Genomic DNA, 16,618 nt, shown 5'->3' on the forward strand with positions numbered 1-16,618 from the left:
AGTTGATACAAAGTGCTGTACAATCCAAAAACACAACAAATTAAAAATAATTATAATTATTATTATTGGGGGATATTCATAAGGCCTGAGCTGTGACAAGAGTGAGTGGAGATTCACAAAATCCATTTAGCCTCAGGTCTAGTGTAAAGTTTCCACAGTCATGGATGATCTGGTAAGTTATGCCACTTGCTGCAGTCATTCTACAGTGTTTTACACTTGGAAATATTAGAGGACTTTCCTCTGCTGAAACACTTTAAGAAAATATTAATTTCAAGACTTTGCATCAGCCCACACTGCAGAAATGATCAGTTTTAATACGTGTAACACTGCTGTGCTTGAACAACCAGCAAAGTTACTTGATTAAAAATCAAAGAAGAATCATTGCAAACTGCTTTAGCTGAAGCTCAACCAATACAACAATGGCATAATAAAACAACCTGGGCTTTCTTAGCTCATTAGCAGAGCCACAGGCTGATTCCCTTTCTGACACACTGCAAGGCCAACCTCTATGTGTCTAGAATCTTTTTTGTTACATTCTAAATTTTGCACCAAATTTGCAGGTTTTTTGTGTATTTATTTATTTATTTATTTAGCAGCTATTCATATTTATAAGATTTACAGATATAAAATCTTAAAATATCCAGGAGTAATTAACCTTTTTGTGTTTCACTTTTGGAATTTTATTACTGAGACAAAACACAAATTTAGTAAATACCTTGATTACTTGTTTCTCCAAACCATCATAAGGGTCTCTATGAGAAAAGCAGGCATTAGTTTTGACATTAATTTTGCTCTCTATGTATATCTATGATTTGTTCTGCTTTTGGATCAAATGAAGCTACAGTTGAGCACATACACGCTTTTATTTACAGTTTACAGCTAAGTTGTCTTGTGTAAGTTCCAGAGGAGTTACTGTGCGTAAAAGATCTTTATTTGGTCATCACCGAATCTCCACACACACACACAAAATGATGTTGGAGATTTGATGCAGTGCTTTATCCGCGCAATCAAACATTAAAGCGGTGCAACGTGCGTCGCACACACAACTCCTCCTCCCCCTGCATCATCTCAGCTCCGCTCTCACCATCACACACTCACGTAATACTCCCGTGGTTTAGCTGACTTGTTGGAAATGCTTGAGGATCTTAACATTTGTCCGACTGCACGCCGCCTGTAACATCAGCGAAGATCAAAGAAAAGTAAAAGCGCAACAAGAAAAAAAAGCGTCATCTGCGCAGACGAGGGGCGGTATCGCAGATTGGAACCAGTCATTGAAGGTAAGTGAAAAGATAAGATCTTTTTTTTTTCTTTGTAATCTAATCACAACAAAAATAAATAAAAATTAAAAATAAATCAAGTGAACAAAAAAAGACTCTGGTTACATTGGAAAGAAATCAGGGATAAATGCTGAATATCTGAGAATAATTTATTCAGAAACAGGTTTTGATCAAATCTCAGGAGGGTAGCGTACTTGTTTTGTTCATAAAACTTTGGCAATAACATATCTGAGTGGATTTTAGTTGTTTCTTAGAAGATTAGGTCCAGGCAGTCTGAGCAGGTTAGCATATGGAGAGGCTGAATGTTTTATCTGCCAACCTACTTCAGCTGCAGGTTATGTGAATTTATCTTTTTTCAGTAAAAAAAAAGTATGTTGTTGTTGTTATTATTATTATTATTATTATTATTATTATTATTATTATTATTATTATTATTATTATTATTATTATTATTATTATTGTTGTTATTATTTATATTTGCTTACTCAAGAAACTCCGTTTATAAACTTGATACCAGCAGTTCATGCAGACTTGATGAAAGTGTTGTTCCAGTCCTTACACTTGCAGCACTTCATGAGTTTAACACACTCACAGTCACGCAGTGTCCTTGTCGTCTTGTCATCACTTGTCATCATTTCACAACAAAGCAGCTATTCCCACTTATTTAAAATAATAATAATAAAGAACTTTTTAACTACATTTTCAAGCACTCCTGAAGGAGGCTGATAGAGTGAGTGGACATAGAACAGTTGGAGGAAGACACTGCCAGGTTGTTTTTTTTTCTGAAATGAGGTTATACATGGAGCCCTGCTACATACACGTGAGGACATCAGTGTGTCTTTAATAGAAAAAAGTGGAAGTATGATGCAATATGATGCTACATTAATGGGTCATTTTTAGTCCTGTAAGCTGAGCTATACAGTAAATGACACGGTTCAGAGATAATCTTTTGAGTGAGATTCAAGAGTCAGTCACTAACAAAGCTCACTGTTGTTTAGGGCCCAAAGAAGAGTTTGAATTGAGGCCCATTCCAGTTTAATTGAATCCTATTCTTCTCTCTTCTTAACTCTCATTGTATTTTTAAGGCTTTGGTTGGGAATGAAGCTGACTTTCAATACAATCACAAAAGGTGCATATTTTCTCATTTAAGATACTTTTAATGGGACAATAAACACCATGATATCAGATTTGAAATGTTGTGATCTATTAAGTTGCATCCTTGTTAATTACTGTTAGTGAAAAGGAGCAACAATTTCACTAACAATTTCTTCTTGATTTAGACATTTTAACATTAGTTTAATGCTCACTTCGAGAATGTTTGACCATGCATAATATCTCTGTTCTCTGTGACAACTATACAGTATAGAATGTTTTAGACTAGTAACATAATGTTTAAAAATCTAAATACAATTTAAATACACCAAAGTCAATATATTTCTTAATAAGTCACACATTTTGACAAATGTGTAATGAAGTGACTAATTTCTCCATAAGGCATTTTTAATTAAATGCCAAAAGACAATTGGTGGTGGTGCTGAGTAGCAGAACTGCAAAGAGGAGGGAAAACCTCAGAAATTTAGTTCTTAAAATCAACAGCTATCAGTCTGCATCGTCACTAATATCAATATGAAACATCTATTATATCAACAGCTGTAAATAAATTGAATCTATGGTGTTACTTCTTTGAATATATTTTGTCTAGCACTTGTGTTTAGTGCTAAAGCATTTTAATACTTACATCATACTAAGCTTGGTTGTACTTGACATCTGAAGGGAGTCGCTCCGTTTCACTGTTGCCGCATATTTGCTCTGCAGGAGAGATTGCTGTGAAGTTAATAATTAGATGCAGTCAGCTGTTTTTCTTAGATAGTTAAGGCTTTTTCAATTGGTTCTATAAACTGAATGTGGCAGGATTTTATTATTATTATTATTATTATTATTATTATTATTATTATTATTATTATTATTATTATTATTATTATTATTATTATTATTATTATTATTATTATTATTATTATTATTATTATTATTATTATTATTATTATTATTATGTCAGAATTAGGAAGTGTGCATCTGTGTTTGAGTCTCTGTATATAAATGAACTGACTGGATTTTGTATTTTTGAATATGAATTAGATCTCTGATTACTAAAGTGCATTGAAGAGGCACTTTGTAAACAGACTGTGTTGAATAAAAGAGGTCACAACGGACAAGTGTAACACATTTGTAATTTTTTTTGAGTAGGATAGTTTTCAAATGGTCGGAAATATGTAGTGCTTTTCTAGCCATAACGGCAAGAAAAGCACTAGTTACGTTACAGTAACACCTCATTCACACAGTAACACACAAACTCTCATACACCAATACACAGGTCAGAAGGCAACTTGAGGTTCATTGCCTTGCACAGGGGCATATCATCATGTGACAGAAAGAAGCTGTAACTGGAAGGTCAGTTTTTAGATTGGAAGTCAACTACTTTTCCTATTGTAAATAAAACATGACATTTTTAGATTCAGTCTGTGAATTCAAAGGCTCCTTGGCCCCCTGCTGTCTTGGGGAGGATTGAAGTAGTGACTGAATTCATTTACGTCTTTGCAGACTCTAGTTAGTTGTGATTCATGTGTTTAAAACGTTATCAAATTAGAGTCATAAGACTTTTTAAATACTGAAAGAAATGCTACACCAGGAGTCGAGGAAGACCATGTGTTCTCTAGATAAGTAAGATGAATATCAGTAGAAGGTTGCTCTTAAGACTGACTCAAGTTAACTGATTATGCTTTTTCTTACAGACACCTTTCCTCATTCCTCAATCACTTATTACTGTAGAAACTTTTATTATGATGGCTACTAAGAAGCAATGTTAAATCAACATCCTTACTAACAAAACTATTTAGAAGTACTCAACCTAAACTACAAGGATAGTCTGAATAGATGGTGGCTGCATGCAAAATGCTAATATTATAAACCATGTTACATACTTAGAAATGACTAATGACAGCTTTGAACAGATACTGTTTTGACTCTAGTGGCCTTTATTTGACTAGAAGGTGGGTTGTGAGAGAAGAGGTAGACATTTGGCAAAGGTCCACAGGCCGGGAGTCAAACCTGTGACAGCCTGGTAGTGGATTAAAGTCTGTATATGGTTATCAGAGACCTCTGTGGGCACCGCCATCCATAAAAATACTTTTCTAACTTTCTGCTGCAGTTGGTTGTGCTGCAGTGGTAAAACCAGCTCACTTGTATACAGAAATGACAAGTGTGGAAATTTAGTTCCTGCTATGTCAAGAGTATTTCCATCCACCTCTTTCACAGTTTTACAGCAAGCAACATTTTGTTTGCTTCTCTCCTTATGTTAGGTTAATTTAGCCCTTCAAATGCCACACACATGGCTACATTTCCTTATTGGAGTATGTTTACTCTGCTCTTCTAAACTGAGAATGGCTTATTAAGAGAAACTGAAAGGTTCATCATTGAAGAGAGTGATGATTATAATACAGCTGTGACCTTTGGTATGTTATTTGCTTTGCACTAAACTGAAACCTGTGTTTTGTTGGACTTTACTGATTTTTTATTTATGGGTGACAAATTAAAGAAAAGGCAAACATTTTTGCCTATCAGTTTAACGTGGTAATAGTCTGCAAAATTATGAGCTTGGCTCGTATCCTGTCAATTTTTAGACTCTAGTCTGAATTCCAGCTCTGTACCAGTCACATAAAGTGTCAGGAGTGTTGGCCAGTGACGGCAGTGAGAACACACAGAGCTGTTCTGCACAGACAGTACCTTGGTGCATACTGTAGCACTTGGAAACCATGGCAACAAAACAACATCAGAAGAAACTGGTCAGATGAGCCAGTGATGCTTGAGAAAGAGATGAATGGTGGAGTCAATGCAGAGCAAATCAAAAACAGGCACAAAAGGAGGCTGATTCATGCTGACCAAAATTTTCTCTACAAATCTGGCTTTTTTTGACTTCAAAAAAGCAAGTATCATTCATTTGTCCTTGTTAATTTTCCGACATAATGTCCTTAGAAACAATGGCTTGGGTGTTGGAAGTTGTCGCATTCTGGCAAGAAGGTCTTTATGTGTGGAGATTACATGTGACCTCCTGCAGGGCTCTTAAAGTCCCAAACATGTACAGTTTTGGTTAGTTGGTCTTTGCACCATCATTTCTCTTGACTATTTCACAATGGACTAAAGCTATCAACCTTATTATCAGAAGTAAAATCAGAGATGCAGATAGCTACACTTCTTTTTTGCATACAGGCATGCATCACTAATGAGGCATTTAAATAAAGCATTAGCGGCCATAAGAATTGGCTAAAAAATCATCACCACCATCTGCCCCCATGTCACCACGCAGTTTCCTTTGAAGAGCCTCAGTTGATGCCAAAATCTGTAGCTCTGGCCTGCTGCCACTGTCTCGTGTGGCTTCGACTAACAATCCAAACCCAAAATAGCATCATAAAAAACAAACAGTATATTTTTAGAAGTTAAAGTTGCATGAAGTACAGTTTTTACGTCTCAGCCATTTTCTAATAAAAAAACAAAGATAAACTGTAGGGGCCTGAATGGATGCAAACCTGGCTTGGACAAATAGAAGTCTATCAACAAAATATGGATGGATGGATGGATGGATGGATGGATGGATGGACGGACGGACGGATGGATGGATGGATGGAAGGATGGGATATATCTAAAATTATTTTTATAACCAAATTCTCTTAAAGTTGCTTACTTATCACAGTTTAAAGAACAATCATCCCAGTGATCTCCATATATAAACAAAGTGACGATATTATCACTGTTTCTAAATGTAAGCCATGTACACATCCAGAGTCATTTGATAAGTGATAAGCCATGTAGATAAGTTATGAATTTTCCAACAGCCCAACTTTAACTTTGTGGCTGTCAAACTGACACAAATCGCTCAATATTTGAAATATTGAGAGCTCACATTTTTTTGGAGTTAAAATTGACCAAACGAAAGAAAAAGTAAATAAAAAAATGCAAGAAATTTAATGAAAATGAAAAAAAATACAGTAAAATAGAAGATGAATAATAAAAACAAGGCGATTGTTTGAAAATTTACTTGATCATGTGATTCACAGAACAGGAGAAACAAGGCAGTCAATTAGATAAATAAAGGTTTTCGTCACTGACCTAAAAATACAGCACAAAGAAGGGGGCTGGGAATTCACTGGTAGTCTCAGAGAAGTCTAAAACAATCTGAATGCAGTCTGAATTTATTGTTTCAAAAAATAAAAAGATTATAAACTCTTTTTTGAACTAATAAAAAGTACATATATCTTCATATTTAAAATGATATCGCTTAAGGATCATGGCCTTGATATTTTTTTCCCTAAATCACTTCTGTATGGTAATATCTTGTCAGCAGACATTGAGGCTATTTGCTTTTAAAGGTTTTATTTTATAGATTTTTATCATTTATAAAGCACACTAACAGCAACAACAACAACATTCTCCATATAATATCAACACAACCACTCAACCCTCAGCAGACCAACAAACCAGACTCAACGAACAACAAACAAAGAACAAATCCTTTAAACAAGTTGAATTATATATGATATGTAAGCGAATGTTGATGATCCATCTGTGGAACCGGGTTTTTGGAGGCTGTTCTTTTAGTTTGAAAAGCTGTGGCGTTTTTGAAGAACAGAATGCTGTGACTCCATTCTGCTGCAGATGGACATCAGTCTGTCCATTAGGAAAGAAGTTTCTTCTGGATCTTCCCAGTTTCATCTTTATTTTTATTTATTTTTTCATTATTTGTGGCAACATAGGAAGAAAAAAAAGAAGAATGAAAGACTACATATTGATCTTTGACAAATGGAGGACAAACAATACATACATGGCCTTATACCATTGTGAGACTGTAGGATGATTTTTTTTCATCCCAATTTCAATTATAGTTGAATTTTTTCCTCAAATTCTATAATCCATAGGGGTACCGCATTGGCTGCATCATTAAAGAGAAACTTTAAAATAGGATGTTTTGTTTTACCTACTGAATTCTTTAAACTTGAAAGTGAAACAATGCAATCTACAAATCTAAAAGAGCAACTCTACTGTTTTCATTAACTCCAATTAGTGTTCACATTTGAGCTATCTCAATGATGAGTAGTACTAATTTGAAGCAGCATTGACGCTCCCATTAAAGAAGACTTTATCACTCAGATCTCTGAAAAGCTAAAGATAAAATAACTCTGATTCAGCAGCAGTCGGCTTCTTTGTGTCCTTTTATTAGGAACAGCCTTTAATCTCCAAAATTGCTTTTATGAGAAAAAAGACAAAATGTTCAGAAAATCCTGCCTGACTTTTCTGTGCCGTGTGGTGTTTGCTGTGCAGTGCTACTGACTGAGTCAAGCTTCCGGGAAAAGGTGTGAGGAGCTGTGATTCAGTGAGCGTCTGATGATTGCAATAAACGGTCTCACAGCAGCGCTGGGCTTTAATTCTGCTTGCTGTTTGGACTATTGTTTGTCTCTGAGGCAGCTTTTGTATGATGTGGAGAGGTAAAAGATGGAGGCAGTTCAAATTTTCCTAAAAGGCCCATTAGACATGATATGAAAGCTGTTTTCTAAGACTCTGGCTGAACTTTGTTCTGTTTCTTAGGTATTTTATGTACAAGAAAATAAAATGTCTATATTTTTGGATATATTGTGTTTCAGATGTGGCTCTCCTTCAGTAAGTATTTCGAGTATTTCTGAAAGCAAGACAGTATAGTTATTGAAATTTGGTGGATAAAAAGAAGGGAGCTCTCTGTCATAAATCTCTTAAACCTCTGTTTCAGCTGCAGCCCGATACAGAACTCAGAATTCCCTCCTTTAGGACAAAACAGGCCATACCGAAGCGTCTTGCATTTTGAATGAGAAGATTGAAGAATAAAAATGTTAGAGGTAGAGCTCTCCAATGAGAGATGCCCTCTTTGTATTAGTACTTCTCATTCCTCTGCTATTTGTGCATACTTCTGGAATAAAACTAGCCTTGAGCAAACACTATTGTCTGCGGTGGATTTGAGAATGGAAAACTAATGGAATAGAAGAGACAAAATCCTTTGGGCTGCTCCAACTGGACCTCTAACTGTGCATAAACATGATTTAAATAAGTGTTTTTATTTTTTATTACATATAGTAGCCAGAATGCAGCATTAGAGACATAAACTGTTTGATTTAATCTTCAGTAGCTTGCTTATATTCCAAAAATAATTACCCAGACTTTACTTTTTCGATACTTACAAAGGGTCACTGTCTACAAAAGGATGGCAACAAAGCTAGGCACTTTTAAATTATTTAGGTAAAATTTATGAGTCCTTCAAAGTTATATGAATTGCACAAACAGATATCAGAACAGGGGACAATGATACTCTGTTATGAAGTCAGCAATAAATAAATGAAAGGATCAGATAATTTATTTGTATTTGTATAGACTCTATGGAATAATTCAAGAATTTGATAAATTCATAAATTCAAATGAAACTTTTTAACTTACAATAAATCTCTTAAAGGATGCTTCAGTTAACTGCCTTTCAAAATTTGAAGCGTGACTCACTAAACAAAAACACTGTGCAGATAAAGTCATACTAACCAGATGTTTCTTCTAAAGACATCTTGTCTCTTTGATTACTTCATGATATTTGCTAATGTACCTTTTGTGGCTTAAGAGAAATAACAAAAATAGTTTTAATTTGCCTCCAACAACCGTTCATTCTAAAATTAATATCTGCTTCATTTAATTAAAGGTCCAAAAGTTCATTATTAGGATGAGACTTTAAAGCTTAGTTTCTAGTTTAAACTATTTTTATTTTGAAATCTTAAGTAATAGCCACATGCTAAAATAGTAGAAGTATATCCTCTGTGTTCTAGATGAAGCAAGATGTGTTGATTTTTCTGTCATCGATCAAGGGACATTTTGGATCTTTTTTCGCTACTACTTGAAAAATAAATATTGTATGTGAAAACAGTAACTACAAAATTTACTTTAAATTAAGGAAAGGTTTTGCCCTTTGCCCTAAGGTGAAATTTATTTAAAGATTAATAGAAGGACAGGCTCTCTTTTAAGATGTGCTTCCAGTTTTGTATTTTCAGGTCACGTTCATGTTCTAGTTTCTTTGTTTAAAGCTTCTGGACACAATAGCCGTGAGAAATATTTGTCTCTTGTCTTGACTGAGGCTGCAGACAGTCAGAATCTTTGTACTCCCACTCTTCTGCACAAGCTTCCACTTATATTATAAGTCCTGCCAAAAAATGAGCCATTTTTCCAAACAAGTCATCCATGTGAGCAGTAACGTTTATTTGGTAGCTCTGAAACTTTGTAGCATTTCTGAATTGCAGCTACAGCAACATCAGCCATGCAGTAAAAGTTATGGTTTCACTTTAAATTGGATTTAACTATAAAAGTGAGATGATAAAATCTTAACAACTAAATATTTGGTTTCATTAGTGTGTGTTTGTTTAAAAAAAAAAACATTTTCAGTTTTCAGACTTTTTGAGTTCATATTGACCATCACTTATTGTAAATTTAATACATTTGAAATATATGTCTACTAACTCTCTTGGTAAAGGTATTCTTTGCAAATTGTACAAAAGGAGCTAAATAATTTTGCATGAAGGTATCAGTCAAGAAAATGGTACATAAATTCTTACTGCATTACATGGCATCATATCACGCTGTAGAACTTAGACAGGCCTTCACGTTAATTTCTGCAGCTACTTCAGTGTTGCTGTTGCCTCTGTGCTGCTCTTCATTTACCAATTACTGCCTTGTCTTTTTATCAATTTTGGACAAATGTCCAGTTTTAGTCACTCCATATTATGTCCAAATATTTATTCATTTTCATGTGATTACAATGTCCTCTTCATTTTTAGATCTGTGCACGAGAGAGGTTTCAGCTGTGATCTTTGAAAACTCTTGCAATGTGAAAATATGAGATATCACCAAGAAACATGATGTGTTTTGTTTACTGTATTTTAAGTAAATAATTTCCTTAAACAAGCAAGTTGCTTTGATAGTAACAAAGCAGTTGTTATTCTAGTGAAGCCATTTTGCATCATATTTATTGTCTCTGACAAGTGATTCTATCTTTTATTGACTGTGATTGTGTCCTAAGCTCTGATTTGGTCATTTGTTGTAGATTTTTGGACATTAGTAGTGGAAGAGAAAAATATTAAACAAATATTTAAGAATTTAAAATTTAGATAGTGTTTTTCCTCAAATGCATTACTTCTTAGGACTTTTTATCTAGAAATAGCATACACATTTTTGTTGTTTTGTATATGAACATTGCTATGAAAGGTATAGCTAAGCCCTAAATAATTCTGCCCCTGGTGGATTTAGGTCCAAGGCTATGTTTTGATTTTACCAGTATGTTTGTTCTGACTGCAAACATGTTGGAGAAGCCTAGAGGTCCTACATAAACAGATAGATAAACTATACAGGGAGCTAAAGATTAAGGTAATGGCAAGAAGATCTTCTGCCGTCAAAGACTAAGAGCTCATCCTGAAAGGTGTCAAAGTGAAAGCATACAAAAAGATCAGATACTATGAGAAATTGTTTTTGCTTTAATTCTACGAAAGCTTTTTGAAATGATTATCAATAGACCATAATTTTCTGAATACCATTTTTTTTTTTCAAACTTGATATCCTTTCACACTGTGTTATGTTTTGAGATATGTCTCTCTTACTCTCTATCAGCAGGAAACCTTTTCGACAAAAGAAAATGAGTTTAAATCTAAAACTGCCAGTGGTATGAATAATTTAAATCATACCTAATATGAGTAAATACAAGAAACATTTTGCTTAGATTAGTTTTAAACACTTCTCAGATATTAAATAATTTTGTTGTAATACCTTGCTCAAAATTGTACATCCCCCAGGGCTAGAAGTATAACAGTACTTTGCATAAATCTTTCATGAATATAAAAAAAACCCAAAAACACAAATAGGCAAAAGTTGCACTTTTATTTCAGTTTTAGTTTATTTGTTATAAAGGAGATGAATGAACGTTGTGGCAGCTCCTGCTGCAGTACGGCATCAACTCGCCGCAGAACCTGAGAGAAACAAGCTGAAGCTCACTGCAGAAAGCTACATTATTGAAATAAGTCATTGTTATGTTTTGGAGCAGCAGTTGTACTGTGAAATTTTTACCTTTGCATGCCCAATAATGCTCTCCTGCAGTATTCTCAGATGCAAAACTGCAAAAGAAAAACAATCAAAACCACAAACTATTCCCTACATATGCCTATTAATTTAGAGAGACTTTTTTGTCTGAAGTGTATCATTTTGGATTCATTTCTTGCTTCGTTTTCCTATAGCCATTAACACATTATCACAGTAGATTACTGCAGACCTTTCTCTGAAGAGGTCTGTTGAAATTAAACTTTATTTTCTACTGTAATCTTGAGGTGTTGCGCTGTGGCAGGACTCTCGTTGGCTGAAGGGCACAAGCTGCCATGCCGTTTGGTTGTCTCACACTCGGAGAGAAGAAGGATTATAACAGTCCCACTGAGGTGACTGACAAATATGACCTCGGACAAGTTGTTAAGTCGTGAGTACATGTTTTTTGGGTTGTAAATTCTCACATATTTGTTGTCCTGTGGTGACTTAATTCAAAATTCGCCAAATGGTTGCTCTGTTATCTTTTTTTTTTTTACAGGGAGGAATTTTGTGAGATATTCCGAGCAAAGGACAGGAATACCTTGAAAATGTACACATGTAAAAAGTTTAACAAAAAGGATGGAAGGAAAGTGAGGAAAGCTGCAAAGAATGAGATAATGATCTTGAAAATGTAAGTGCGCATTAACACAGAGCTTATCCAATCTAACCTCATCTAAAGCATATGCATCGAGACACATGCCATCACAAATATGCTGTAGAGAACAGACAATGGACAAAAGTCCAAACATAATTCACTAAATATCTAACTTCATATTCTGTTTACCTAAATTCATTGCAAAATATTAAATGTTAATTAGATTTAATTACATCACTACAGCCGAATAAAGAACAATAAATAAGATCTAGCATCTGGAAATCAGTTCTGACATGAATACAGCTGTACTAGATGACAGCAGGATATTCTCTGATTTCCAGCAGTCCTTGTATTTAACTAACTACCTTAACAGTAAGCTGTAGCTTATATTGTGGTTGTCTTCTTACATCAATGAGTGAACTCTAGTCCTAACTCTATTCTTTTATTTAAAGGGTAAAACATCACAACATCCTCCAGCTGGTTGATGCATTTGAAACTAAGAAAGAGTACTTCATTTTTCTGGAGCTGTGAGTTTTATGTGGGGGCCTTTCATTATTAAACAACACGATGCAATTCAATGCTTTTTAACACAGACTTGTCATCTCATCAGTGCTACAGGAAGGGAGGTCTTTGATTGGATTTTGGATCAAGGCTACTATTCAGAAAGGGACACTAGCAATGTAATGAGGCAGGTTCTGGAGGCCGTTGCTTACCTGCACTCTCTGAAGATTGTCCACAGAAACCTGAAGGTAGGTCTACTACTGACACCTAGTGAAAATAAAGAAGCATTTCACCTCCCAGCAGATGAAAGGTTCTCTGAGTAGGATGAACATCATAACAACCAATGCAGATCGATGAACTACAATGAATCCTTTGTTACTTGGTTATCCTCTATTAATGCAGCTGGAGAATTTGGTGTACTATAATCGTTTGAAGCACTCCAAAATTGTTATCAGCGACTTTCAGCTGGCAAAACTGGAAAATGGACTAATTAAAGACCCGTGTGGGACTCCAGAATATCTTGGTGAGTGGCATGTCATCTGATCTGAATTTATAGCAGTAATTTGAATAAAACAAAGCCTGACATTTTATTTAAAATAAGTATGAGACATTACATTTGCTCCAACTGCAGCACCTGAAATGGTTGGAAGACAGAGATATGGTCGACCAGTGGACTGCTGGGCCATCGGCGTCATCATGTATATACTGTAAGTGCTAAATTATGTACTTTTAAGTGTGTTAAATTCATAATCTGATTTCCTTCTAAAAATTAAGCCATGCATTTCTTCAAAGTTTATCAGGGAACCCTCCTTTCTATGACGATTCTGATGAAGAAGACCCAGATAGCCGTGACAAGAACCTCTTTCTAAAGATTTTGTCTGGAGACTATGAATTTGATTCTCCCTACTGGGATGACATTTCTGATTCTGGTAATATAAAGTCATATTCTAAGTTATTTCAATCTCTGCATTAACTGTATCACAGACAACATATAGAAATTCTAAATTTTAGTGATACAAATCCAATAGAAGCCTTATTTTCTTGTGTTTTTTGTGTTTTATAGCCAAAACCTTGGTAGCATCTTTGATGGATGTCGACCAAGACCAGCGATTGACTGCTCAGGAAGCTATAGCCCATGAATGGTAAAAAAAGGAAATAAGTCAAATACACCTACTTTAATTAAAAAAAAACAAATAATAAAAAAAGAAAAACTATGTGAAGCATCCAGAGAAAATATCCAGTTTTATACTCATGTAGAAGATGTAAATGGCTGAAGGTCTAAATTTGGGTCCAAGAGATCTAAATGATGGTCACATCTCATGTCATCACATGAAAACATAATACATCTGTTGAGATGCAGACAAAAATGTCATGGCCCTTTTGAAGTGTCTGATGCTCAATGCAACAATTCTCGCTTGAAACGGTCTGTCTTGATTGATTGAAATGGATTTGGAATTGAATTGCATTTCCCTTCCTTCCCAATGGAATCCCTGCTGGTTTAATACAAGGTGTCCTCTGTGTCCTTTGACCAACTCCAGATGTGATTCTTCCACTTATGCCCCCTTTGGAAATAAAAATAGTTGACATAGAAGTCATTGTTCTTAAAGTGCAGATCATTCTGTTTTGAAGATGCTTACCAGGTTCTTGACTTTTCTGTTTGTGAATTTCTGCAAGTCCCAGCTATAACAATTTGAATTATGAAACTTTTCTAAGTACTGCTAGTGCTGAAAATTGTTGTCCTTTTGTTTATTATTTTAGGATTTCTGGAAATGCGGCCTCCGACAAGAACATCAAAGATGGAGTTTGTGCCCAAATTGAGAAGAACTTTGCCAAAGCAAAGTGGAAGGTAGAATCACTCACATACATGATAAATATTTACATTGGTCAATATTTCTTTTTCTGTTCATGCACATTTGTTTTTAGAGACAGATACTTACTTAGGACATCAATGTGAGAACATTCAAATAAATTCAATAAAGAACTGCAGATTTAATGGAGTATCTTATTTTTTGCTAATGCAGCTTCTGAGTTTGGTTGTCTGTTGAATTAATGATCATTGTAAAGCTGTTGAATTAAAATGGTGCTTTAAGATTGGGTTCTTTGTAGTTTCTTCTCTAACTCAACAAACTGGATAACAGCTTTTGACACAATGTTCGATTAATATAACCCAACTTTTTTATAGCAGCATAAACCTAGCATTTGTGTAAAAACAAAATTTCTTGAGTTTTACTATAAAAACTACAAACAACAAGGAGGTGCAATTAACTACAACAAGGCCTCTGACACAAATATCAGAATATGCCATTTAAATTGTCTCATATTTCACCTACAGTGTTTAGGTTAGCCTTGATTTATATATTGGCGTTATTTAATGTTGCACCTCCTACATGCATTTACACAATTGTCATATTTGAGAATCACTTCATGAAAAGCATATATGCATTGCAGACTTGAATGAAATTTTGTAAGTTTTTGGATAAGTCTTTTCACATTTCATGGTGAAATATTTGTCTCACAGAAAGCTGTCAGGGTAACTACCCTGATGAAAAGGCTTCGAGGGCCTGATCAGAGTGACTCAGGGGCTGCAGGTGCTGCAGCAGGGGCAGCAGCCGATGCCAACACACCCGGAGGTGGTCCTGCTCTTCCACCTGGTGGCGGCCTCAGCATGGCTGCCACCCTTAAAGCTGCTCTTAAAGAAAAGGCCTCTGACACACAGACTGCAACCAACCCTGCACAATCCTTGCAGCCTGGAGCGCAGCAGGAGGAGCAGCAGTCACGGTGTAACGGTGAGGCTCCGCAAATGGTGCCACAGAGAAAAGAAGACTAAGCCAGTTGATACATACAGGGGACCCATGATATGACATGAGTCTACAAGCATATGTAAAACTAAAACATCTGGCATCATGAGTATGTGTCTGTGCTGTCCGACAATCACAGTTCACAAATTTTTCATCTTTTGCCTTTTGTACTTGTTGATTATTAGTGTTCTCTACCTTCCTTTTTCCTTTTGTTATTTTGTGTGTAGGTCTCTTAAAATGATCGTTGCAAAGTAGCTCTCTTACTGTTTCCCCTCCTTTGAAAACTGTGTAATATATTCAGGTAATTCATTGTTCATTGTATAATTAAATGAATTTCACAGGCTCACTGTATATACATGTATTTGTCACAAAAATTGCTACTTTTTAGCTTTAGAACTTACTAGCCTGAGTTTATATCTTGTGACTTAAAATTATAAGTTGAAATATTTGGTCATTTGATCACAATTAATTTGATTACAATTGTTTTCAAAGTAAGCAAATAACATTGTACTTTTTAAGCATATTTGAGTGAAATCTGTTCCTAAAACAAATCCGACAAGGTGACCCTCCTTAGATGTGCATTATCCAAACTGTAGGATAGGTCAATATAAGAAAATAACATTTAAAACTGTAACATATAGATAATAATAAACATGAGAAGTATTTTTTAATGAAAGACTATATACCTGAAAAGGCAAATTTGACTACTAGATATCTACACATTTAGTGCAGTATATCAAACAACTTAAAATTTTAAGGCCACAAGAATGCACATTTTTAAGTTGAAGTGCCTTATCATTTGTTGCAGTCATGTTTCTAGACTTGATTTAAAATGCTTTATAAATAACTAAAATATTCCAAATGTTTCATTGACTGTTTTGGGCCTTGCATTTTGTCCTCTTTCATTGCTTGATTTATTACAAACAAAAATCAAACAAAAAATATTTAGAATGTTCTGTGTACTGTGATGTTTTCGCTGTTCCTGTGTTGTAACCTGTAATTACTAAATAAAGATTTTATTGTAAAGCCAACATGCCATATAAGGTTGAGTATGCATGTTATTTGTGTATTACATTTCACTGAGTATGTTTATGCCAACCAACATTAGGACTGTAACACCAACGGTGCCTAACACCTGAGAAAGAAATAGAAAAAGATTTTTCATACATATTTATGAAAAATGAAGCATTTGTTTTTAAACAAGATTGAAACATAGTTATAGATGGAAATAGCATGATTTGTAGAGGCAAATCATGCTAATGTTAGAGTCGCCA

The 16,618-nt window shown here is 34.8% G+C and overlaps 1 protein-coding gene across 2 annotated transcripts; it reads left to right on the forward strand.

Annotated features, from left to right (window-relative positions):
* The first annotated feature begins 1,036 nt into the window (after positions 1–1,036).
* camkva (CaM kinase-like vesicle-associated a) lies at positions 1,037–16,382 on the forward strand. 2 transcript variants are annotated; one of them, XM_044121307.1, is made up of 11 exons: positions 1,037–1,277; positions 11,699–11,841; positions 11,950–12,081; positions 12,498–12,572; positions 12,656–12,794; positions 12,949–13,069; positions 13,178–13,253; positions 13,339–13,475; positions 13,610–13,688; positions 14,305–14,392; positions 15,065–16,382. In XM_044121307.1, the coding sequence occupies exons 2-11, from the start codon at positions 11,747–11,749 to the stop codon at positions 15,371–15,373; spliced, it is 1,251 nt and encodes a 416-aa protein (XP_043977242.1). In that variant the 5' UTR covers positions 1,037–1,277; positions 11,699–11,746; the 3' UTR covers positions 15,374–16,382. The 2 variants fall into 2 exon arrangements, with proteins under 2 accessions (XP_043977242.1, XP_043977241.1); XM_044121306.1 differs by having other exon boundaries at positions 1,057–1,277; positions 11,716–11,841; positions 15,065–16,376.
* The last annotated feature ends 236 nt before the right edge of the window (positions 16,383–16,618 follow it).

The sequence above is a fragment of the Gambusia affinis genome, linkage group LG07 (assembly GCF_019740435.1).
Source record: "Gambusia affinis linkage group LG07, SWU_Gaff_1.0, whole genome shotgun sequence".
Taxonomy (NCBI): Eukaryota; Metazoa; Chordata; class Actinopteri; order Cyprinodontiformes; family Poeciliidae; genus Gambusia; species Gambusia affinis.